The sequence below is a fragment of the Muscardinus avellanarius genome (assembly GCF_963383645.1).
Source record: "Muscardinus avellanarius genome assembly, chromosome: 14".
In the NCBI taxonomy this organism is placed as follows: Eukaryota; Metazoa; Chordata; class Mammalia; order Rodentia; family Gliridae; genus Muscardinus; species Muscardinus avellanarius.
In genome coordinates, this window is record NC_137800.1 from 46,464,681 (window position 1) to 46,482,315 (window position 17,635).

The window sequence follows — 17,635 nt, forward strand, 5'->3', positions numbered from 1 at the left end:
GGCCATAAGAACATAGAGGACTTCTTTCTTTTACTTATGATTTTCTTTTTCTTTATCTTTTTTTCTAGTACTGCAGATTGAATCCAGGTGTTCTCTACCACTGAGCTACATCTCCAGCCCTTTTTAAATTACTTATTTGTTTTATACTTATATTGGATGCAATGTAATTGTATATCATAGTGAGATTCAAAATGACAAAAATCACACATACACACATCACTTCTCACTAGGTTGTCCAGGCTTAAACTTGTGATGCTCCTATTTAGAATTTATTTTTATACTAACTTTTTGGTAAGTTTTTCATGTAAAAACAGTAGCATAAGTTATTTTTCCTGCTTTAAAACTAATCAAATCCAAATGCCCAACAACAAATGAATAAATGAAATGTGGTATATACATGCAATGGAATGCCATTCGGCTTTAAAAGGGAATAAAATTTTGAAACATGTTACATAACAAATGAACCTCAAAGACATGCTAGGTGAAATATGGCCATCTCAAAGGATAAATACCCAATTATTACACTTACTGTGGTATCTAGGATGGTAAAATTTATGCAGTCAGAAAGCGAAATGGTAGTTGATAGGAACCAGAGGAAGAGAGAAATGAGGAGTTAATGTCTAGTGGGTAAAGAGTTTCCATTTGAAAGGACAGAAAGTTCTGGAGACAGGTGATGGCAATGGTTCACCTCCAAAACAATGTGGGTGCATCTTATGTGGCTGCATGCTTAAAAATAGTTAAAATGGCAGGCTATAAATTTTATATATTTTAGCACAATGAAAAGAAAACATGAATAAAGTTGTCTTCATAACAAAAGTGGTCCTTAAGGTATGATGTCAATACAAAAGTGATTGACTCTGAAACCAAAGTAATATTATTTCCAGGCTACCATAAAGCATGTCTCCTTGAGCCAGGCCCATTTTACCCAATACACTTACCACTACATGTGCCAGATGGTAAAAGAAACATTCCTTCTGGACACACACACTTATAGCCCTTGGGGTGGACAGGGGACAGGAGGCACAGGTGGCTGCAAGAACCTGGAGCACAGGCTGTGTATCTGCCTGTTTTTAAGATAGAAACAGGTTAGATAGTTTCAGACTTACTTACCCATACTACTTCAAGACTTTTACCTTAAGAGGAAATCAGATATCCTTTCTACCTTCTAGTTAGGTGTACTAACCTTTAAATTCCATGGTCTCCTGATTGTCTTTCAGACAATGACACTGTTAATATATCTTGGGCTAGAGCCAATAAAGTTTCGAGGAAAGCATATGATAATCTACCTTGGGGTTAAGGCAACATCGGTGTCTTGCTTGCCTGCTGGAAGACTCCCTTAGAGCAGCCTATGCTCTCTGTTTTGGTTAATTTCTCAGACATATTTAAGGAGCATTTTCTGAATTAAATCCTGTAATCAGGACACTGTGATTTGTTCAATTTCCCTTTTATCAGTTGGCATGTCAGTGAGTAAGCTGCCAGAGACCCTTTGTGGTCAGCTTATTACCCTGTGTCATCTGTATTTCAGACCTTAAAAAGCAGGCTGACACTCTGGACAGGCACAAGGCACATAACTGGAAGTTATATGCCAACTTGGAATAAACCCAGTAGATGCTGGACTCAGTTCATCTTCCTGTGTAAGCCTGGAAGAAGACCCAGAACATTTTCCTACCTCGAAATTTGTAACAACAGACTGAGGAGCTCCCTAGGTAGTTTTGGTTCAGTGTATGTTCTGAATCCTGAGCATTTCAGAAGCAAGCCACTGACTTACGCTTGGGCTGCTGGGACTGGTGCAGGATGGAGAAAGCAGATATGGAGGCATCAAGCAGCACTTCCCTCTCCTTTGGGCTGTTGGGCGAGGTATGAAACAGCTGTGTTTTATTTGCCCAGAAGAAAGAGTTCTCAAATACAGCTAGTCCTACTGGGTGGTCATCTTCCACGAAGATCTCAGGAAAGGTGTACCTGCCACTGCCATCCACTTTCACCATGTCTATGGACTGAAGGATTAGTCTCATGAGCAGGTAGCATTAGCAGGTACCATTACTGTTAGTGTCACCTCATGCATGTTGGTTAAACATCTCTATGGGATATCAACTAAAAAAAGTTTATCTTAGGATCCATGGAGTATGGAGACTAGTGCCCAAGTCAACAGATTGGGTTGCTTCTTGTACAAACTGAGGTCACATAAGCATAGTACAAGTAGTTTCTGTAACTGATTGTGTAATCTGGTCATTGCACCAAACCCTTTAACTCAGTTCTTCAGCTGCCTTCTGAGGTAGGTATCCTATCTCTTTTCAGAGAGGGCAGTGGGAGCTCAAACAGGCAATAAAATTAGCCAGAATCACAGCTAGGAGATAATAGGATGAAAAACATGACTCACAAGCTTGAATTTCTAGTCAGTATCCTATATGTCTTTTAGTTGGTTATTTCTAAAAATGGGATACCATGAATAAGCGTTAGTCCTAGAAATCTTCTGGTCATGCACATGCCCATAATTCCAGTACTTGGAAGCCTGAGACAGGAGGATTGCAGATTTGAGGCCAGCCTCAGAAATGTAGTGAGATCCTCAGCTACTTAGAAAGATCTTGTTTTAAAGTAAAAAGCAAAAAGGGCTGCCATTTGGCTCAGAGGTAGAATGCCCCTGGTTCAATCTCCAGTAAAGGGAAGAGGGAGGGAGGGAGAGACAAAGGGAGGGAGGAAGGAAGGGAAGGAAGGAATAGAAATCAGAGTGTCAGTCTTGAGGACCCAAGTAATCATATGTTTTCAAGGAAATAGCAATCTTAAAACATTTTCTTTTAGATACATGTAGAACATGACCTTTACTTTCAGGAGCTTCCAACACTGTTTGATTGTAGAGTCTTAACAAAAGTACATCAAGTTCCCCTAGTCAGGCTGATACAGTCTGCTCTAATCAAAGATAATGGGTGGTTAAACCTCACCTTTCTCAGTTTTCATGGGCAGAAGGTACTTCAAGAGCTGATACAAGACAGATAAGAGATTTTGCTCTTACCTATTGCATCATACTAAGCTCCTACTATAAGAGTTTACCTTTTTCTCTGGAACTATCTATGGTACCTTTTTATATTCACTGATCCAGTAGAGCCTGCCAGTGGTGTGGTCAAGTGTTAGTCCTACAGGCTCCTCTTTGGTTACAACTGCCAGCACCTTCCTATCAGAGCCATCCATCCCTGCAGTCTCGATAGTCCTCACAGCTTTCTCACCTCCATTTACCCAGTACAAGTATCTGCAAACGCCAGAAGCACAGGTGTTAGGCCCTTCTCTCATATGCATGCACACATGATTCTCAACAGCCCTGCTCCCTCAGCCTCAAATCATTGCTCTGCTGATGATGCTGGAGAGCTCTGCTTCTATACTCACTAGACTTTGAAAAGTTTGGTTCCATAAAATTCAGTTTAGGACTCAAAATTGAGAACTTGGGGAACAAATAAAATCTAGGTTGGAAAAGCCATGCACCGTCCCTTTCTAACTTAAATATCTAAAATAACTAGTGATGTCAGATATACTCCAGAAGAAACACTACTTACTTCTTTTCAGGAAACACTACTAGCTGCTCTGGCACAAGATCCTTTTGCAAGATTTTGACGTAGCCTCTGCCATCACTTAAGCCAGCACAGATGACCCTCGCAAAGCTGCTAGCCCAATACAACTGTCCTGTGAACCAGTCCAAAGAGATGCTGTTCACTGTTGTAAGCTCTGGGGACACAGGAAACAACATTATGTTGCTGAATTCTACACCCAGCTTATCCTGCAAACAGAGACTTGGAAGCCACTTTACTACACTTGATTTTGAGCTATACAATGAGGCAAATAGGACCCAATGATCAAGGGCTAGAGATGTGTCAGGCTGTTTACAACATGTAGGACTGCAGGGAAGGAGGAGGACCTGTGCAGAAGCACAACCTGGGAATCCAAGCATGTGTTCTTCAGCTCAGATTTATTCATTACTTCAGGTAAATTGCTATGACCTCTGAATTGCTGCTGAAGTATTTCTATGTTACCAGCACTACAGCAAGCCCTCTTCAGATGCACTGTGCAGTTTAACCCCCACACCTACACAGCAAGGCATGTGCTAGCACCCTTCTCTTGTGGAACAGGGGTCAAAGAGGTGAAGAACTTGCCCAAGGTCATATACTTAGTGATAGGGCTGAGACTAACCATTGCCTGAGGCTGCATCCCAAGACTTTCTGGACTGCTAAGTACCATCAGTTTCATGACACAAGTTATGTTCTGTGATGCTCCTATGGATCCAAACTACCACAGTGTTATCTCAAATTGAGCTTTCCTATCTCTTATGGTTCACAACAGGTGCTCACAGGAGTTGGGCCAGGTGGATAAGAGGCTTCTTACGCTAGGGTTAAGTGGCGCTACAGTTTAGCTTCCCCTAAGGCCCATGTGTTAAAGTCTTGGTCCCTAGCCCCTGGCACTACTGGAAGGTAGTAGAAACCTTTAAGAGGTGGAAGATGGTGGGAGGTTTATGTCACGGGGGTCATGCCCTTGAGGGAATTATGGGTTGCTAGTTCCTTTCTGCCTCTCTTTAATTCCCAGCTGCCAAGAGGTGAGCAATCCTCTGCCATAGCCTCCCACCGTGATGTGCTGCCTCACCACAGACCAAACCAACGGGGCCAAATGACCATGGACTTTTTAAGTTTATTAAGTCTATTAGCCCAGATATTTTGTTACATTGACAAAAATATGACTAACATCAGTTACTTTAAGGAGCTAAGGCTATTAGTGTTTATATATATATATATATATACACACACACACACACACACACACACACACACACACACACACACCTGGGTAGAGAGGAGCAGAGTTTGACTTTCCAAGGACAAACACATTTAAAACTTCATCCACCCAGAAGTACATGCTTCCCTCAAGGTCAAATGCAACAGAACTAGGCTTTGATTTTATAGTTATTAGAGTCTCATAGATGCTTGTTCTTCTATCTAGGACACCAAGCTCTCCATCTGCTGCTATAAGAATTTTAACATTATCATCTGCAATAGAAGAAAATAGTAACAAGTTACTTTGAAACATTCTTTCTATGGTATTCCCTTTAACTAAAGATATTATATCCCATTTTCCACACCCACATCTACTTATCCCTAAAGTCTGGATTAAACATAGTTAGAGAAGATCTGGTGGACCACCTTAGTTCTCCCTCCTTCCTCTGAACATCAACACATAAAACTAACCATTGGAACTTTACTGCCTTATTTGACTTCAGATTCAGCTCCTCTCTCACCTAAACAAGAATCATCTCTATGCCTGACGCATAGTAGCCAAATGTAATTGAGCATTCCAGTGGTAAAGAAGCACAGGTCATTTTAAGAATAAATTGCTCAGGTTATGGAATACCTAGTTCTGTGGTATAGATTAAATAAGTCATTTTAAAGATACTTATTCCAATCAACACTCAGATTGGGCAATGAATGTTTAAAATAGCTTTTTATGGAAAGAATGGAGTCATCTCTAGTACTAGACTTTAGGATGAATCATCTAAGACACTTTTCTCTACAATTATGGCTAAGAATAGAGCAGAAGTTAGGTTTTGCTTTGGACACTGAAACTCACCTGTAACTTGACATTGGGTCCCATTATAGAGCCGGTGACCTTGAACACACTCACAAGAGTAAGAGCCTGCTGTGTTATGACATAGCTGATCACAAGGACCATACACCATAGAGCATTCATCTATATCTGATAACAGAGAGTCATAAATTAGAGTAATCCAGAAACAATCCTTTGTCCTTTTGAACAACTTTTCAGATGTCTACTGGATGGGTACTATGTGAAAATTATTGTGCTGGATGTTGGAACAGTCAGTCCTTGGTGCCATAGATTTTCTATTCTTATTAATATAATTTAACAGACATTTCAACATAGGGACCCCAGAGGCGTGGCTGGTATCGAATCCAGATCTATGTTATCCTAGCAACGTCCATGAGATGGACCATCTGCCAAGCTAGCCAGAGCCTAATTCAGGATGACAAATGCCATGGCCTAGAAATTCACTGCTGGAGCCATGGGATTATGGAAAAGGTTTGAGCCTCAGAGGCCTAACTGACAAGATTTAGTTAAGCTGTAATCGTTCTCAAAGCCCAATGGCAGGGACCCTTTAGAGTGTGAGTCACAAAACCAAGACAGATTTACTTATTCTTTTTTTTTTTTTTTTTTTTTTTTTTTTTTTTTTTTTGGTGGTACTGGGGTTCCAGGAAACCCTTCTACCTCCGGGTTATACTCCCAGACCTATTTTTATACTTTTTTATTTAGAAACAGGGTCTCTTAAGCCACTATGGCTGACTTCAAACCTGCGCGATCCTCCTGTCTCCGCCTCCCAAGTGCAGGGATTACAAGTGTGCGCCCGGCTACTTATTCATTTTTTTTAAAAGGAGGAATAAAAATGGTTCCATGGCAGTTGGGCGAAATGGATGGGCAAACATTATTCCCCCAAGTCCACAAGGTCCTAAAATAGAATAATGCCTTCCCATCCAGGGAGAAGGACAATCAGGGCATAGCTACATCATGTTTGAAGGCCAACCAGATGCTGCAATGAGTCAGACCCCAAGAAGGATGCCACAGGAGCCTGAGGTGGGGGTTGACAGAACCCAGACCTTTCTAAGTACCATGGCCAGTTGCTGATTTCATACTTCTAAGTAATGAATTTTAGTAAATGGTTGATTGTTTAATTAGTACAGTTAAGATTATCATTAAAATTTTAAACAAATACTCTAAAATCGACAATAGGCTCATAACAATTATCCATAAATTTTTAATATAAAAGCCATCACAGAATATAACTTTGATACTATTTACTAAATCAAGTCTTTCTCTTGTAGCCTTCCCAAGTGGTGGTGCAGGTAGAACAAGGAAAGCAGAGGGTGCTACTGAATAGGCATTATCCACGAGGCTCAGGGCGTCAGGGGTGGTCAGTGCCTCGGGACAGAGCATCAGGACAATGGATTCTTTACACTTCTAATTATATGTTAACCTAAAATACCATCCTATATTTTTATAGATAAGTGCTATGGGGTAACAGCCACAATCCTTTTCAAATTATTACTGAATCATGAAGATATATGCCATAGGAGAATGACAAAGTTAACATCTCTTCAGGGAATGGTTGAGCTGCATTTCCCACCAAGCCTGGGCAGGAATGCGGAGAAAGCAGAACCCTGTGTATTACTCTTGGAAGTAATAAATGGAGGAGCCCCTGTGGATAAGAAGTTTATCCTTCCTCAAAAAAATTAAACAAAAAACTATCACACAATTTATTAATTGCACTCTTATATAGCCACTGAATATAAATCAGGGATTCAAAGAGAAATTTGTACACCAATGTTCAGACCAGCATTATCCACAATAGTAAAAAAAAAAAAAAAAAAAAAAAAGGAAACAACCTGTGGTTGAATATTCAACAACAGATGGACATTGTATCACATACAATGTGCCTTAAAAGGAAGAAAATCCTGACACCTGATGCAACATGCATGAGCCCTGAAGACATTATGTTCAGTGAGATAAGCCAAGCATAAAAACACACTGTATGATTCCTTTTATATGAGGTATCCAGAACAAATAAATTCATAAAGACGGAAAATCAATAGGGATAAGGGAGACAACAATGGGAAGTTACTGTTTAATAAGGATGGTTTCTATTTGGGATGTTAGAAAGTTAAAAAACTACATAGTGGTGGTGGTTGCACGACACGGTGGATGTATTTCAGGCCACTTAATGATGTACTTAAAAATGGCTAAAACTGTACATTTTACATCACATGCATTTTACTGCAATAAAAAATGCTAATGATGGGTTCTGACCTCCACAGCTCTGCCCATCAGGCTGCAACTGCCACCCTGGCGGGCAGGAACACCGGACGCCCCAGCTCATGTTGCTGCAGTGGCCCTCACAGCCCCCATTATGCAGAGAGCAGTTTTTCCCTGTTGGATACAGAGCAGCAGTCAAAACAGTTGAACACTGGATAGCCAGCATCTTATACACCATTTTGTGTCATGTACCTTCTATGCCTAGGTGACTGGTTATGAAAGACTTTTAACCCTGCCCTCGGGCCTAGGACTGTGGTGCTTTGAGGGAGGACTGTGAGAAGAGAAAGATAAAAACACCCAGAGCAGAAGAAGCATCTCTCTCCAGGCCAGCCTTCTAGATGATTTCAAGTGCTGCCATTCTTGCTGTTTCTCTGCAAAGGAGCCAGTGACCTCTGATCTAGATTCTCTGGAATGTAAGGGTGATTAGGACCCTTACCCAGGAAGTGATACACAGGTTTATGAATCCTAGTGAATTATCTATACAGGATCAGAAACGTATACTTTGTCTCATCATTTATGCTTTCAGCGTCTCTTATTTGTTTTACATTAATTACAAAATTCCTTTGGCAGCATTAAGAATAGGAAAGCAGTTTCATCATACATATGTAAGACCAGATTCTAGGAGGAAATGGGAGACAGATGCCACAAGGACTTGGGCAGAAATGCCCACTGCCCCCTTCCCCACCTGAGCCAACAATGGTTCTCAGAGTGGGGACCAGGAGAGTTAATGGAGCTACTTCTCTAACCTCCCTCCTGGCCAGAAGAGATTTTTCTGAGCACCAGTTCTGTTAAATCCTTAGATAATTTATATTTTGTCTTGAACAAATGGTTTGCTTCTCAGTCAGCAGGATGCTTGCCAAATAGTTAACTTGGCTTTCTTTAGTTTTGTAGTTTTCTTTGTACTCAATTTGCAAAGTTTTGAGTCATATAAAATTTCCAAGCATATAATGTTAAACTAATAGATTGTAAACACAGGACACTGTGCACCAGGTTCTGTAAGGGTTCCCTGCAGAGGAGCCTCTAGATTAGTCAGGTTTGAATATGGCTGCTATAAATGATTAATTGAAGGTGTGGACATTGTTTTGGCAATGATTCCGCAGACATTTGAAAACACATCACTGGCTTTTTACCAGAATTTCAGAAACAATATAGTTTGAGGTTATTAGTTAGTCTCTTTTCCTAAAAATCAGAAATAGCCCTTAAAATTTTACAACTTAGCTGATATTTGCACACACACAAGACCAAAGACAAAGCTAGAACTGGTGAAGGGGTCCATTCCTGAAAGATAGTTGCATATGTGGGAATTTTAGTGCATGCATCTTCTCATAGAGTAGACCCTGATATAACTAAGACATTCAGTTGTTTATAATCCTATTTTGCGCCTTACGCTGAGCAACTGGTTTCTTACCACATGTGGAGGGTTCATCGGTACCATCTGCACAGTCTGCTGCCCCATCACACATCATGGACTCTAGGATGCATTTCCCTTCATCACATCCAATCGTGCCTTCTGGGCAGGAAGCTGTGTAGGAAGTTAAGTATCTTTTTAATTAACACTTGTAGGGAGGTAGGAAACTCTTTCAATTAAATAAAAGGGTACTATTTCTATTCAAGGTATTATTTCTCTTATTTCTATTCAAGGTAGGAAAGTAAGCTATACTTTTTCAAATATTTTTTTCAGGGAATTGAGATTTGATCAAGATGATATGACATCTTGGCACTGGATGAAAACAATGTTAAACTGATTGTGCTAGTATTAAATAGTTGTAATTGAAATAGAGTTGATAATACTTGACATAAAAGAAAGTTTTTTTTTTTTTTTTGTTAGCACACCTGTAATCCCAGTACTTGGGAAGCTGACACAGGAGGATCGTATATTTGAGGATAGCTTCAGCAACTTAGGAAGGCCCTCAGTAACCTAGTAAGATCCCTTTTCAAAATTTAAAATTAAATAGGACTCAGGATGTAGTTTAGAGGCATAAGGACCCTTGGTTCAATCCCCAGTACAAAAAAAAAAAAAAAGGAAGGAAGGAAAGAAAGAAAGAAAGAAGAAAGGAAGGAAAAAAGGAAGGAAAGAAGGAAGGAAGGAGGGAGGGAAGGAAGGAAGGAAAAGTATTCTCTTAAAAAACTGGTTTCAGCCAGGCATGGTGGCGCAAGTTTGTAATCCCAGCATTCGGGAGGCTGGGACCGGAAGATCATGATTTGCGGACAGCCTCAGTTATTTAGTGAAGCCCTCTGCAACTTAGTGAGACCCTGTTTCAAGTTAAAAAATAAAAAATAGGGCAGGGGGTATAGCTCAGAGGTTGAATGCCCCTAGGTCCCATCCCCAGACCCGCAAAAAAAAAAAAAAAAAAAAAAAAAGAAAAGAAAAAGAAACTGGTTTCAGCTCTGTGTGGTGGCACATGCCTATAATCTCAGTACTTGGGAAGGATCACAGGTTTGTGGCCATCCTCAACAACTTAGCAAAACCCTCAACTTAGTGAGACGCTGGTTCAAAATTTAAAGGAATAACATAAGGCTGAGGGTTCAAAATTTCTGGTACCACAAAAAAGAAAAAGAAACTAGTTTCTAATTTATTATAACAATGTTGGAATCTAAGTATATGAGATAGTTCAGACTTAACTTTAGAAAAGATGGAAGGGTAGTGTGGTTCTCCAAAAAGTCAGAGGAACAACTATGTTGTGTAGTGGGGTCAAGTAGAGAACTATAGTGCTTGCCAAGTTCTTTAAGAATTTTCTACCCTTGATGGTGAATTTCTCTTTCCATTTTCACTGAACAAGGACATGAGTCACCTGTCAGTAGGCTTCCTTCATGGGTAATGCTCAGGTGTCCCATGGATCGGCCACTAATGAATACTAGATCATTCTAGGCTATGCCCAGAACATCTACTGCAAGAGTTTCTGTTCAAGCGCAGCTTTATGTTTCCATGGATAGCTATAGCTACGTGTTGGTTACCACGAGGAAGCATCCTGTTTTTAGACATAGGATGCCTTCTCAGTTGTAGAGATTAAAATGAGATGTGCATAAGGCAGCCCACACGGCACACCTGCCCATGCTGGGGAAGGGGGACTCACCACAGCCCTCCTCATCGGAGGAGTCGCCGCAGTGGTTGATGCCGTCGCACTTCCAGCTGTCCAGGACACACACCTTGTTCTGGCACTGCCACTGCCCGGCCAGGCAATGGCTCTGGGGGCAATTGGCTTGGTCAGACCCATCCTCGCAGTGCTGACTGCCGCCACAAGTTTCCCAAGCATCCACACACTGAGACGTGCCTGGACACTGGAATTTCTGGTTTGGACAGGCTGTCAGTATCTCTGAAAGACAGGAGTTGGCTTAGTGAGGCAGAACTGCTATATGGACTTGCTTTTCCATATAGGTATTTATGACTTGCTCAAGGGCTCAATCTATAGAAATATGAGAATTAAAAAAGATACCGGCCATTGGAAACACAGTTGCAACTTTACACTTTTTTCACCCCAAAGATATTTTTAAAAGTCAATAAAGCTAATAATCACTATTGTTTGGGGTCATTTAAAAAATAGAGAAGTAGGTTAAAAAGTATCTTAGAATACCAGAGACAATATAAAATCTGGGCTTAGCACATAAGGCATAAAGCCATGTAATGACTTTATTATTTCACGTAATGTAGTTGATACTAAGAAACACTGTTAATACACAGAGAAAATGATGGGACATTAAAGACAGGTTGTACATACCACAGTTGACTTCATCAGAGCCATCCAAGCAGTCGCCAGCACCATCGCAAAGCCATCTCAAGGGGATACACTTCCCATCATCACACGGCCAAGCTTGTGGATGTCCACGACATATTTCCTCTGCGGGCCCATGGTAGCGTTCAGGGGAAGCAGGAAATAAGATGAATTCGTCAGGATACCAGCAAATTTATAAATTTGGCTTCATATTATGTACTGCCATTAGCAAAGGAATAATAACTTCCCATTTACCACTTGATTCAACCCTGCAATTGCTTCTCCTGTTCATGGTCTCTCTGACATACTGCACAGTACCCTTACCTTACCAAAGGACAATCATCTAACAGATTGAAAAATCTTATCCTCCCACTACTCTTCTAGAACACAGCTGTCCAGCAAAACTTTCAGTGACAATAGAAATATTTTATACCTGTTCTAAAACAGTAGTTACTAGTCTCTGTCACTACTGAGACTGTGAAATGTGGTCAAGTCAGCTGGGGTGCATTTCAGTACATTTGTTTAGTATGCTTGAGGTTCTAGATTTGATCTTCAATCTTGTAAAAACAAAAATGTGGCTAGCATGATAAAATTGAATTGTATAAATTTAATGTATTTCAAGTTAAATTCAAGTTCCCATAGGTGGCTAGTGGCCACTGTATTGACCAGGGAAGTTTTAAAGATTCAATTCTTAGAACTCCTTTGATAATTGATACTATATTAAAATCTAAGACAATCTGAAAACTGTTCATCTTTTTTTTTTTTTTTGAGGGTCTGGGGATAGAACCCAGAGGCATTTGACCTCTGAGCTACACCCCCCTGCCCAATTTTTTAATGCTTTATTTTGAAACAGGATCTCACTGAGTTGCAGAGGGCCTCACTAAGTAGCTGAGGCTGGCCATGAACTGTGATCCTCCTGTCTCAGCCTCCCAAATGCTGGGATTACAAGCGTGAGCTGCCATGGCCGGCTCTGTTCATCTTTTTTAAAATCAACCATCAAATATTTCCAGGTAAGTATGCCTACTGGCAGAAACAAGTAAACTCGGGGAGCTAGGGTAAAATGTTTAGGACATAGAACAAGGCATTTATGCAAGCAGTTTTATCTCAACCTGCAATATTACATGGTTAGTTCTTGTTTCATGCTTATTATATTTTTGGTGATTGTCATTTTGTTTTGTTTTGTTTTGTGATGCTGGTGATTGAACCCAGGGCCTTGCACAGGCTTAGGCCACACTACCAAATATTTCATGTTAAGTTAGTTGCATTAAGTGACCACCAAGGGATGTATATATGGGGTAAAGAAAAGGAATATAGTGCTCATCAAGTACCTTAGGGTTTTCTTCACTCATGAGGAGTTTCCTCTCCTTCCATGATCACTACACTAGGAATTAAGTCACCTGCTAAGAGCTTTCCACATCCACTGGTGCTCAGGTGATCATTTGGGGGCTTTGAATACTTCAATCCCAGAATACTTGAGCTGTATTTTAGTAAGACATTGGCCAAATGATTGAATGACTACCACTGGTTTTGTAGTTTTGTTTATGCTCAATTTGCAAAGTGGATTTGTAACTGTATAAAATTTGAGCACAGAAAGGTGAACTAGTTGATTGTATACAAAAGAAATTGAGCACACTGGGGCCTTTGAGGGCTCCCTATGAGGCGATCACTGGATTAGTCTAGTTTGAGTAACACTGCTGTGACTCTGAATTGAGAGTGTGAACCTTATTCTGACAATTATGCTACTGACCTTTGAAGAAACCACCCAGAGTCTCACCCACTGAGAGTCTGCAACATTCCAGAGCACTCCCCATATTTGCCTATCCCTAAGTGGGTGAAACCAGAGAGAATGGACACTGTCAACCAAGTACAAGTTGAATACCACTTATCCGAAACGTTTGGGACCAGAAATGTTTCTAATATTGGATTTTTTTAATTTTTGGAATAATTACATATACATATTAAAAGCTCTTGGGGATGATACCCAAATCTAAACACAAAATTCATTCATATTTTATATACACCCTATATACACATAGGTAGAAAGTCATTTGATGCAATGTTTTTAGTGCACCTGTGTTTTGGCTGCAACCCATCACATGAAGTCAGGTGTGGAACTTTGCACTTGTGACATCATGTTGTTGCTCAAAAATGTTGGATTCGGGATCATTCCTGGGTTTGGGATTGGGTATGCTCAACCTGCACTTGGCATTCAGGGTCAGGTTCATGGCAGTCTTAATAAGTGCTCACCACACTGCTCGTCGGTCCCATTCGGGCACTCTTGCTCCCCATTGCAGAGCCAGGCCACAGGAATGCACTTTTCATCACACACAGCTTGCCACGTCTTGTTACACTTTACTTCATCTGCATTGAATGACCCAGAAACAGAGCAATGGGTTCCCGACTTCCTGAACCTACAGAGCACCTTTCCATGATAAGGAGCGGTCAAAGGTCATTTTAGAAGTGCTTCTTTCAACCAATTCCCAGGAGAATACCATGGGAACTCAGTCCCCCAATCCCCAGATGGATTCACCAGTGACTTCCCCAAGGAACTAGTTCTTTCTGATGGAGTTGCTGCTGGAGCTCTTTGGGAACATCCCTGTTTTTCCTGTTGGAATGGGGTCATACTTACACTTATGGCCAGGGACACTAGTACAGTACTTCTTCCAGCTCTGCTTTGATAGTCCCAAATCCTCAGAGTATGAGTACTTACAAATATATAGATCTAGGCTCAAAGTACTTGAGTCTTATTTACTCTGAGATGTGTACAGACACATCTGAAAATGGGATTTGAGTTATTGGTCTTACATAACATCTTTATAAAAATGTCTCTAATGACCAGGATATAAATAATTGAAAAGTTTCAGTTATTTTCAAGGGATTTGTTTATCATTTGTTTTGTGATACTAGAGATTGAACCCAGATGCATTCTACCATTGAGCATACACCCTCAGCCCTTTTTATTTGTATTTTTAAAATTTTGAAACAGAGTCTTGCTAAGTTACCACACACTCCCTAGAACCGACAATCTTCCTCTCTCTGTTTTCCAAATACTGAGATTACAGGGATGTGCCACTGTGTCTGACTAAGATTAGTTTATACTGTCAGTTAATTTAATCCATGAACTTGTATTCATTACTTTTTCAAATGTTTACTGATTAAAATAGGCTGAATGTAGAGTATCCTTAGAGGGAAGCAACTGGAATGCCTAACTGTACTTGATTTGCTAGACAACTGAAGTTTTAGAGATGAAAGCCCAGTATTGATTCCTCTAAGACATAAGCCATAGGGCCGGTACTAGTAGAAGTCTGTGCACAATGCAGGGAGGTTCCAGCAAATCCCGTTCCCAGAGACAACTTGTATATAGTTGTGCCATGAAAGTAGACAACATGAGGCTCCTGTGTAGACTACACTTCCTTGTGTAAGAGACCATGTCTCAGTTCTTATTTTTAAAAATACTTTTATTAGTACATTGTCACCTTACATCATTATGTAGTTCCTAGTAATAGGGACCTGCACGCAGGACTTGATGAGTTACCTCCCTACTTCCTCCCCTTCCCCATATATAATTTTGAGATTGGCATTAGTGTTTTCAGTGTTAGTTACTCTGTGTTTGATTTTAAAAATCTGGCTTGCAAAAAAAAAAAAAAAAGCACTAGAATATAGCTTATTGATGACCAGCTAACAACTTTGCCTAAATTCCATCCAGGCTCTCAACTTGAATAAAACTATTAGTCAATGTCAGCACTGCTACCGTGGGGACACAGGCTCAATCACCAGGCCACCTGGGTTGGAGTTTCAGTGAGACCACTGAACTAGCAAAGTGACCTTGGGAGAGTTATTTTCTCTGGACTTCGATTATCTTACCTATACAATGAGGTTAGTAAATAAGTGATCCTAAGAGGAAAATTTAAGATTAAATAAGCACAAAGCTGCCTGGCACAGTACCTGCCAAATAAATGCTCATAAAACATTAACTCTTTTGCTAGCTCTTCCAGTAGATCCTTCCAGAGGGATCTCAATTAAGGGTTATAGTCAGCCCTGAAAGACTCACACCATTAGGGAATCAAAACTTCAACAATATTTTGCCCTAATAATTCTCAATCTGGAAACCAAGACGCATGTAACTTATATCCATCATCTGCAGACTGATCTCAAACATTACTTCTCATATTTAGCTAAGTACTTGCTGTGAATACATAAGAAATGGATTTATCAATGTATTTATTTGCATCCTAGTCTTCATACTAGAGGTATTGAAAATCATTGCTTACTTAAAAAAAAAAAAAAAACAAAGAAGAAGACAAATAACTTTAAATTCTGTTTTAGAAGCAGAGGCAGATCAGCCACAGCAGAGAGACTGGACCAGTTAACTAAAAACCCCAAGATTATAATCCTTCCTGGAAGAGATACAACTGGTGTACTTAGTGACATCTTCAGAGGGGTTAACAGTACCATGGCCAAAAAGAGTCCAAAAGTTAAAAGGTTTCAAATCTGCTGTTCATTCATGGCAAGGGGGGAGGGGATCAGGAGTACCTGTCCTATAGGATTGTTGATCCTGCAGGAGGGCAGGTGGTTCCACAAACACAAACACTGGGCACCTCCTCCGAGGGCCTGACTCTGGGACCCCCATTCGGGTCATCTCCGCTTTGGGGGCGCCGTACCTGAGGGGCATCACCAAGCTCAGCAGGAAGTGGCTTCCTAACTGTCCTGGGCTATCTCTGGACCGAAGCTCTCTTTCCCAGGCCCTATTAATCCCTGTTGACTGGCGGGTGGGTAAGAGACCAGGGCTAGAAAGCGAATCCCCTTTGACTTGGGTGTCTGGGAAGGAACAGCCTAGAAAGGTGCGCCCGCACCCTGGGTGGAGAAGAGCTACGTTCCCACTTGCGGCAGGACACCCTGAGGAAAAAGCATCCGCTTCGCACTTGGCTGAACCCACCGCCCCTCGCACCCACCAGCTGGTTTAATAAAGGACCCGTGACACCTAGGGCGGTCACTCGGGAGGCTCAGCCTGTCCTTCCTCCTCCTCTGCACCCGAAGCTGCAGAATGGGGACCGCACAGCCGGCACCAAGTGCCCCAAGTTCTCAGCTTCTCGTTCTCAACACCCCAGAAAAACGCGACCCTGAACCCCGCGGAGCCCGGCGCGGTCCCTTCCAAGGGCGCCCCTCCCGTGGGCCCCACTCACCGGCCCCGGAGCCCCCGGCGCCGCCCAGCGCAGCCAGCACCCCGGAAAGGAGGAGGAGAGCCCCGCGCCCCATGGCTGGGCGGTGACGGGCAGCGGGGACTCGCGCTCGGCGCCCCGGCTCTCGGCGAGGAAGCTCAGGCAGGAGGAGCCCAGAGGCGCCCGGGCGGGGTCGGTCCGCGCCCGCCGCTCACTGGGAATGGCTGGGGTGGGGTGTGGATGACGGAGCTGGGAATCCGTGGCGCCGCTGACTAGGGCAGACCTGCCGAGAGGATGGGGGCTGCTCAGGACCTGGCGCCCCTCTGTCGGTCCTCAGTGGCTCTTCAGTGAGGGAGAGTGTCTGGGACACGGTGTCGCCCACCCGTAATGGGAGAGGACACTCCGCGCAAGGTTTATTAGGGCCTGACCCTACGGACTTAGGGGCAAGGAAGGAGTGGTCTGTCACACGTGTGCAGAGGCTCACCTGGAAATCTCCCTCTGCAGATTTTGTTTGAAGGAGACCAGAGGACCTATGTGTATCGTACTCTCGGGTGTTGTCCTTTGCTCCTGGTCCTCTGACCTCATTTTGTAAGTCAAGGGCTTCAGGACCCTAACCCAGGGCATCACTGTGGCTGCTGTTCCCTGGTACCTCTTGCTCTTCAGACTCCTCTCTTTCCTCCTCCTCCTCCTCCTCCTCCTCCTCCTCCTCCTCCTCCTCCTCCTCTTCTTCTTCTTCTTCTTCTTCTTCTTCTTCTTCTTCTTTTCTTCTTCTTCTTCTCTCTCTATATATCTCTATCTCCCCTTCCTCCCTATTTCCCTCTCTCTTTCCCTCTGTCTTGTTTGCCCAGTGGCCCTAGGCAGAATTAGGCCTTTCATGACCCAGGTCTGGGATGACAGCTTTGAATGACAGTCCTC

General features: G+C 42.1%; 1 protein-coding gene across 1 annotated transcript in view; it reads right to left on the bottom strand.

The window, feature by feature from the left end:
• The window catches only part of LOC308273144 (low-density lipoprotein receptor-related protein 2-like), a gene marked incomplete at both ends in the record, with an annotated part of 57,848 nt that extends 40,543 nt beyond the window's left edge, over nucleotides 1-17,305 (bottom strand). Inside the window, 14 exons of the mRNA XM_080710244.1 lie at nucleotides 939-1,064; nucleotides 1,769-1,994; nucleotides 3,073-3,241; nucleotides 3,543-3,711; nucleotides 4,818-5,021; nucleotides 5,599-5,724; nucleotides 7,846-7,965; nucleotides 9,260-9,373; nucleotides 10,926-11,165; nucleotides 11,568-11,687; nucleotides 13,809-13,922; nucleotides 16,095-16,516; nucleotides 16,665-17,003; nucleotides 17,205-17,305. Coding sequence (XP_080566370.1) covers nucleotides 939-1,064; nucleotides 1,769-1,994; nucleotides 3,073-3,241; nucleotides 3,543-3,711; nucleotides 4,818-5,021; nucleotides 5,599-5,724; nucleotides 7,846-7,965; nucleotides 9,260-9,373; nucleotides 10,926-11,165; nucleotides 11,568-11,687; nucleotides 13,809-13,922; nucleotides 16,095-16,516; nucleotides 16,665-17,003; nucleotides 17,205-17,305 — 2,590 coding nt within the window. The remainder of the gene's footprint in view (nucleotides 1-938; nucleotides 1,065-1,768; nucleotides 1,995-3,072; nucleotides 3,242-3,542; nucleotides 3,712-4,817; nucleotides 5,022-5,598; nucleotides 5,725-7,845; nucleotides 7,966-9,259; nucleotides 9,374-10,925; nucleotides 11,166-11,567; nucleotides 11,688-13,808; nucleotides 13,923-16,094; nucleotides 16,517-16,664; nucleotides 17,004-17,204) is intronic.
• Nucleotides 17,306-17,635: the final 330 nt, after the last annotated feature.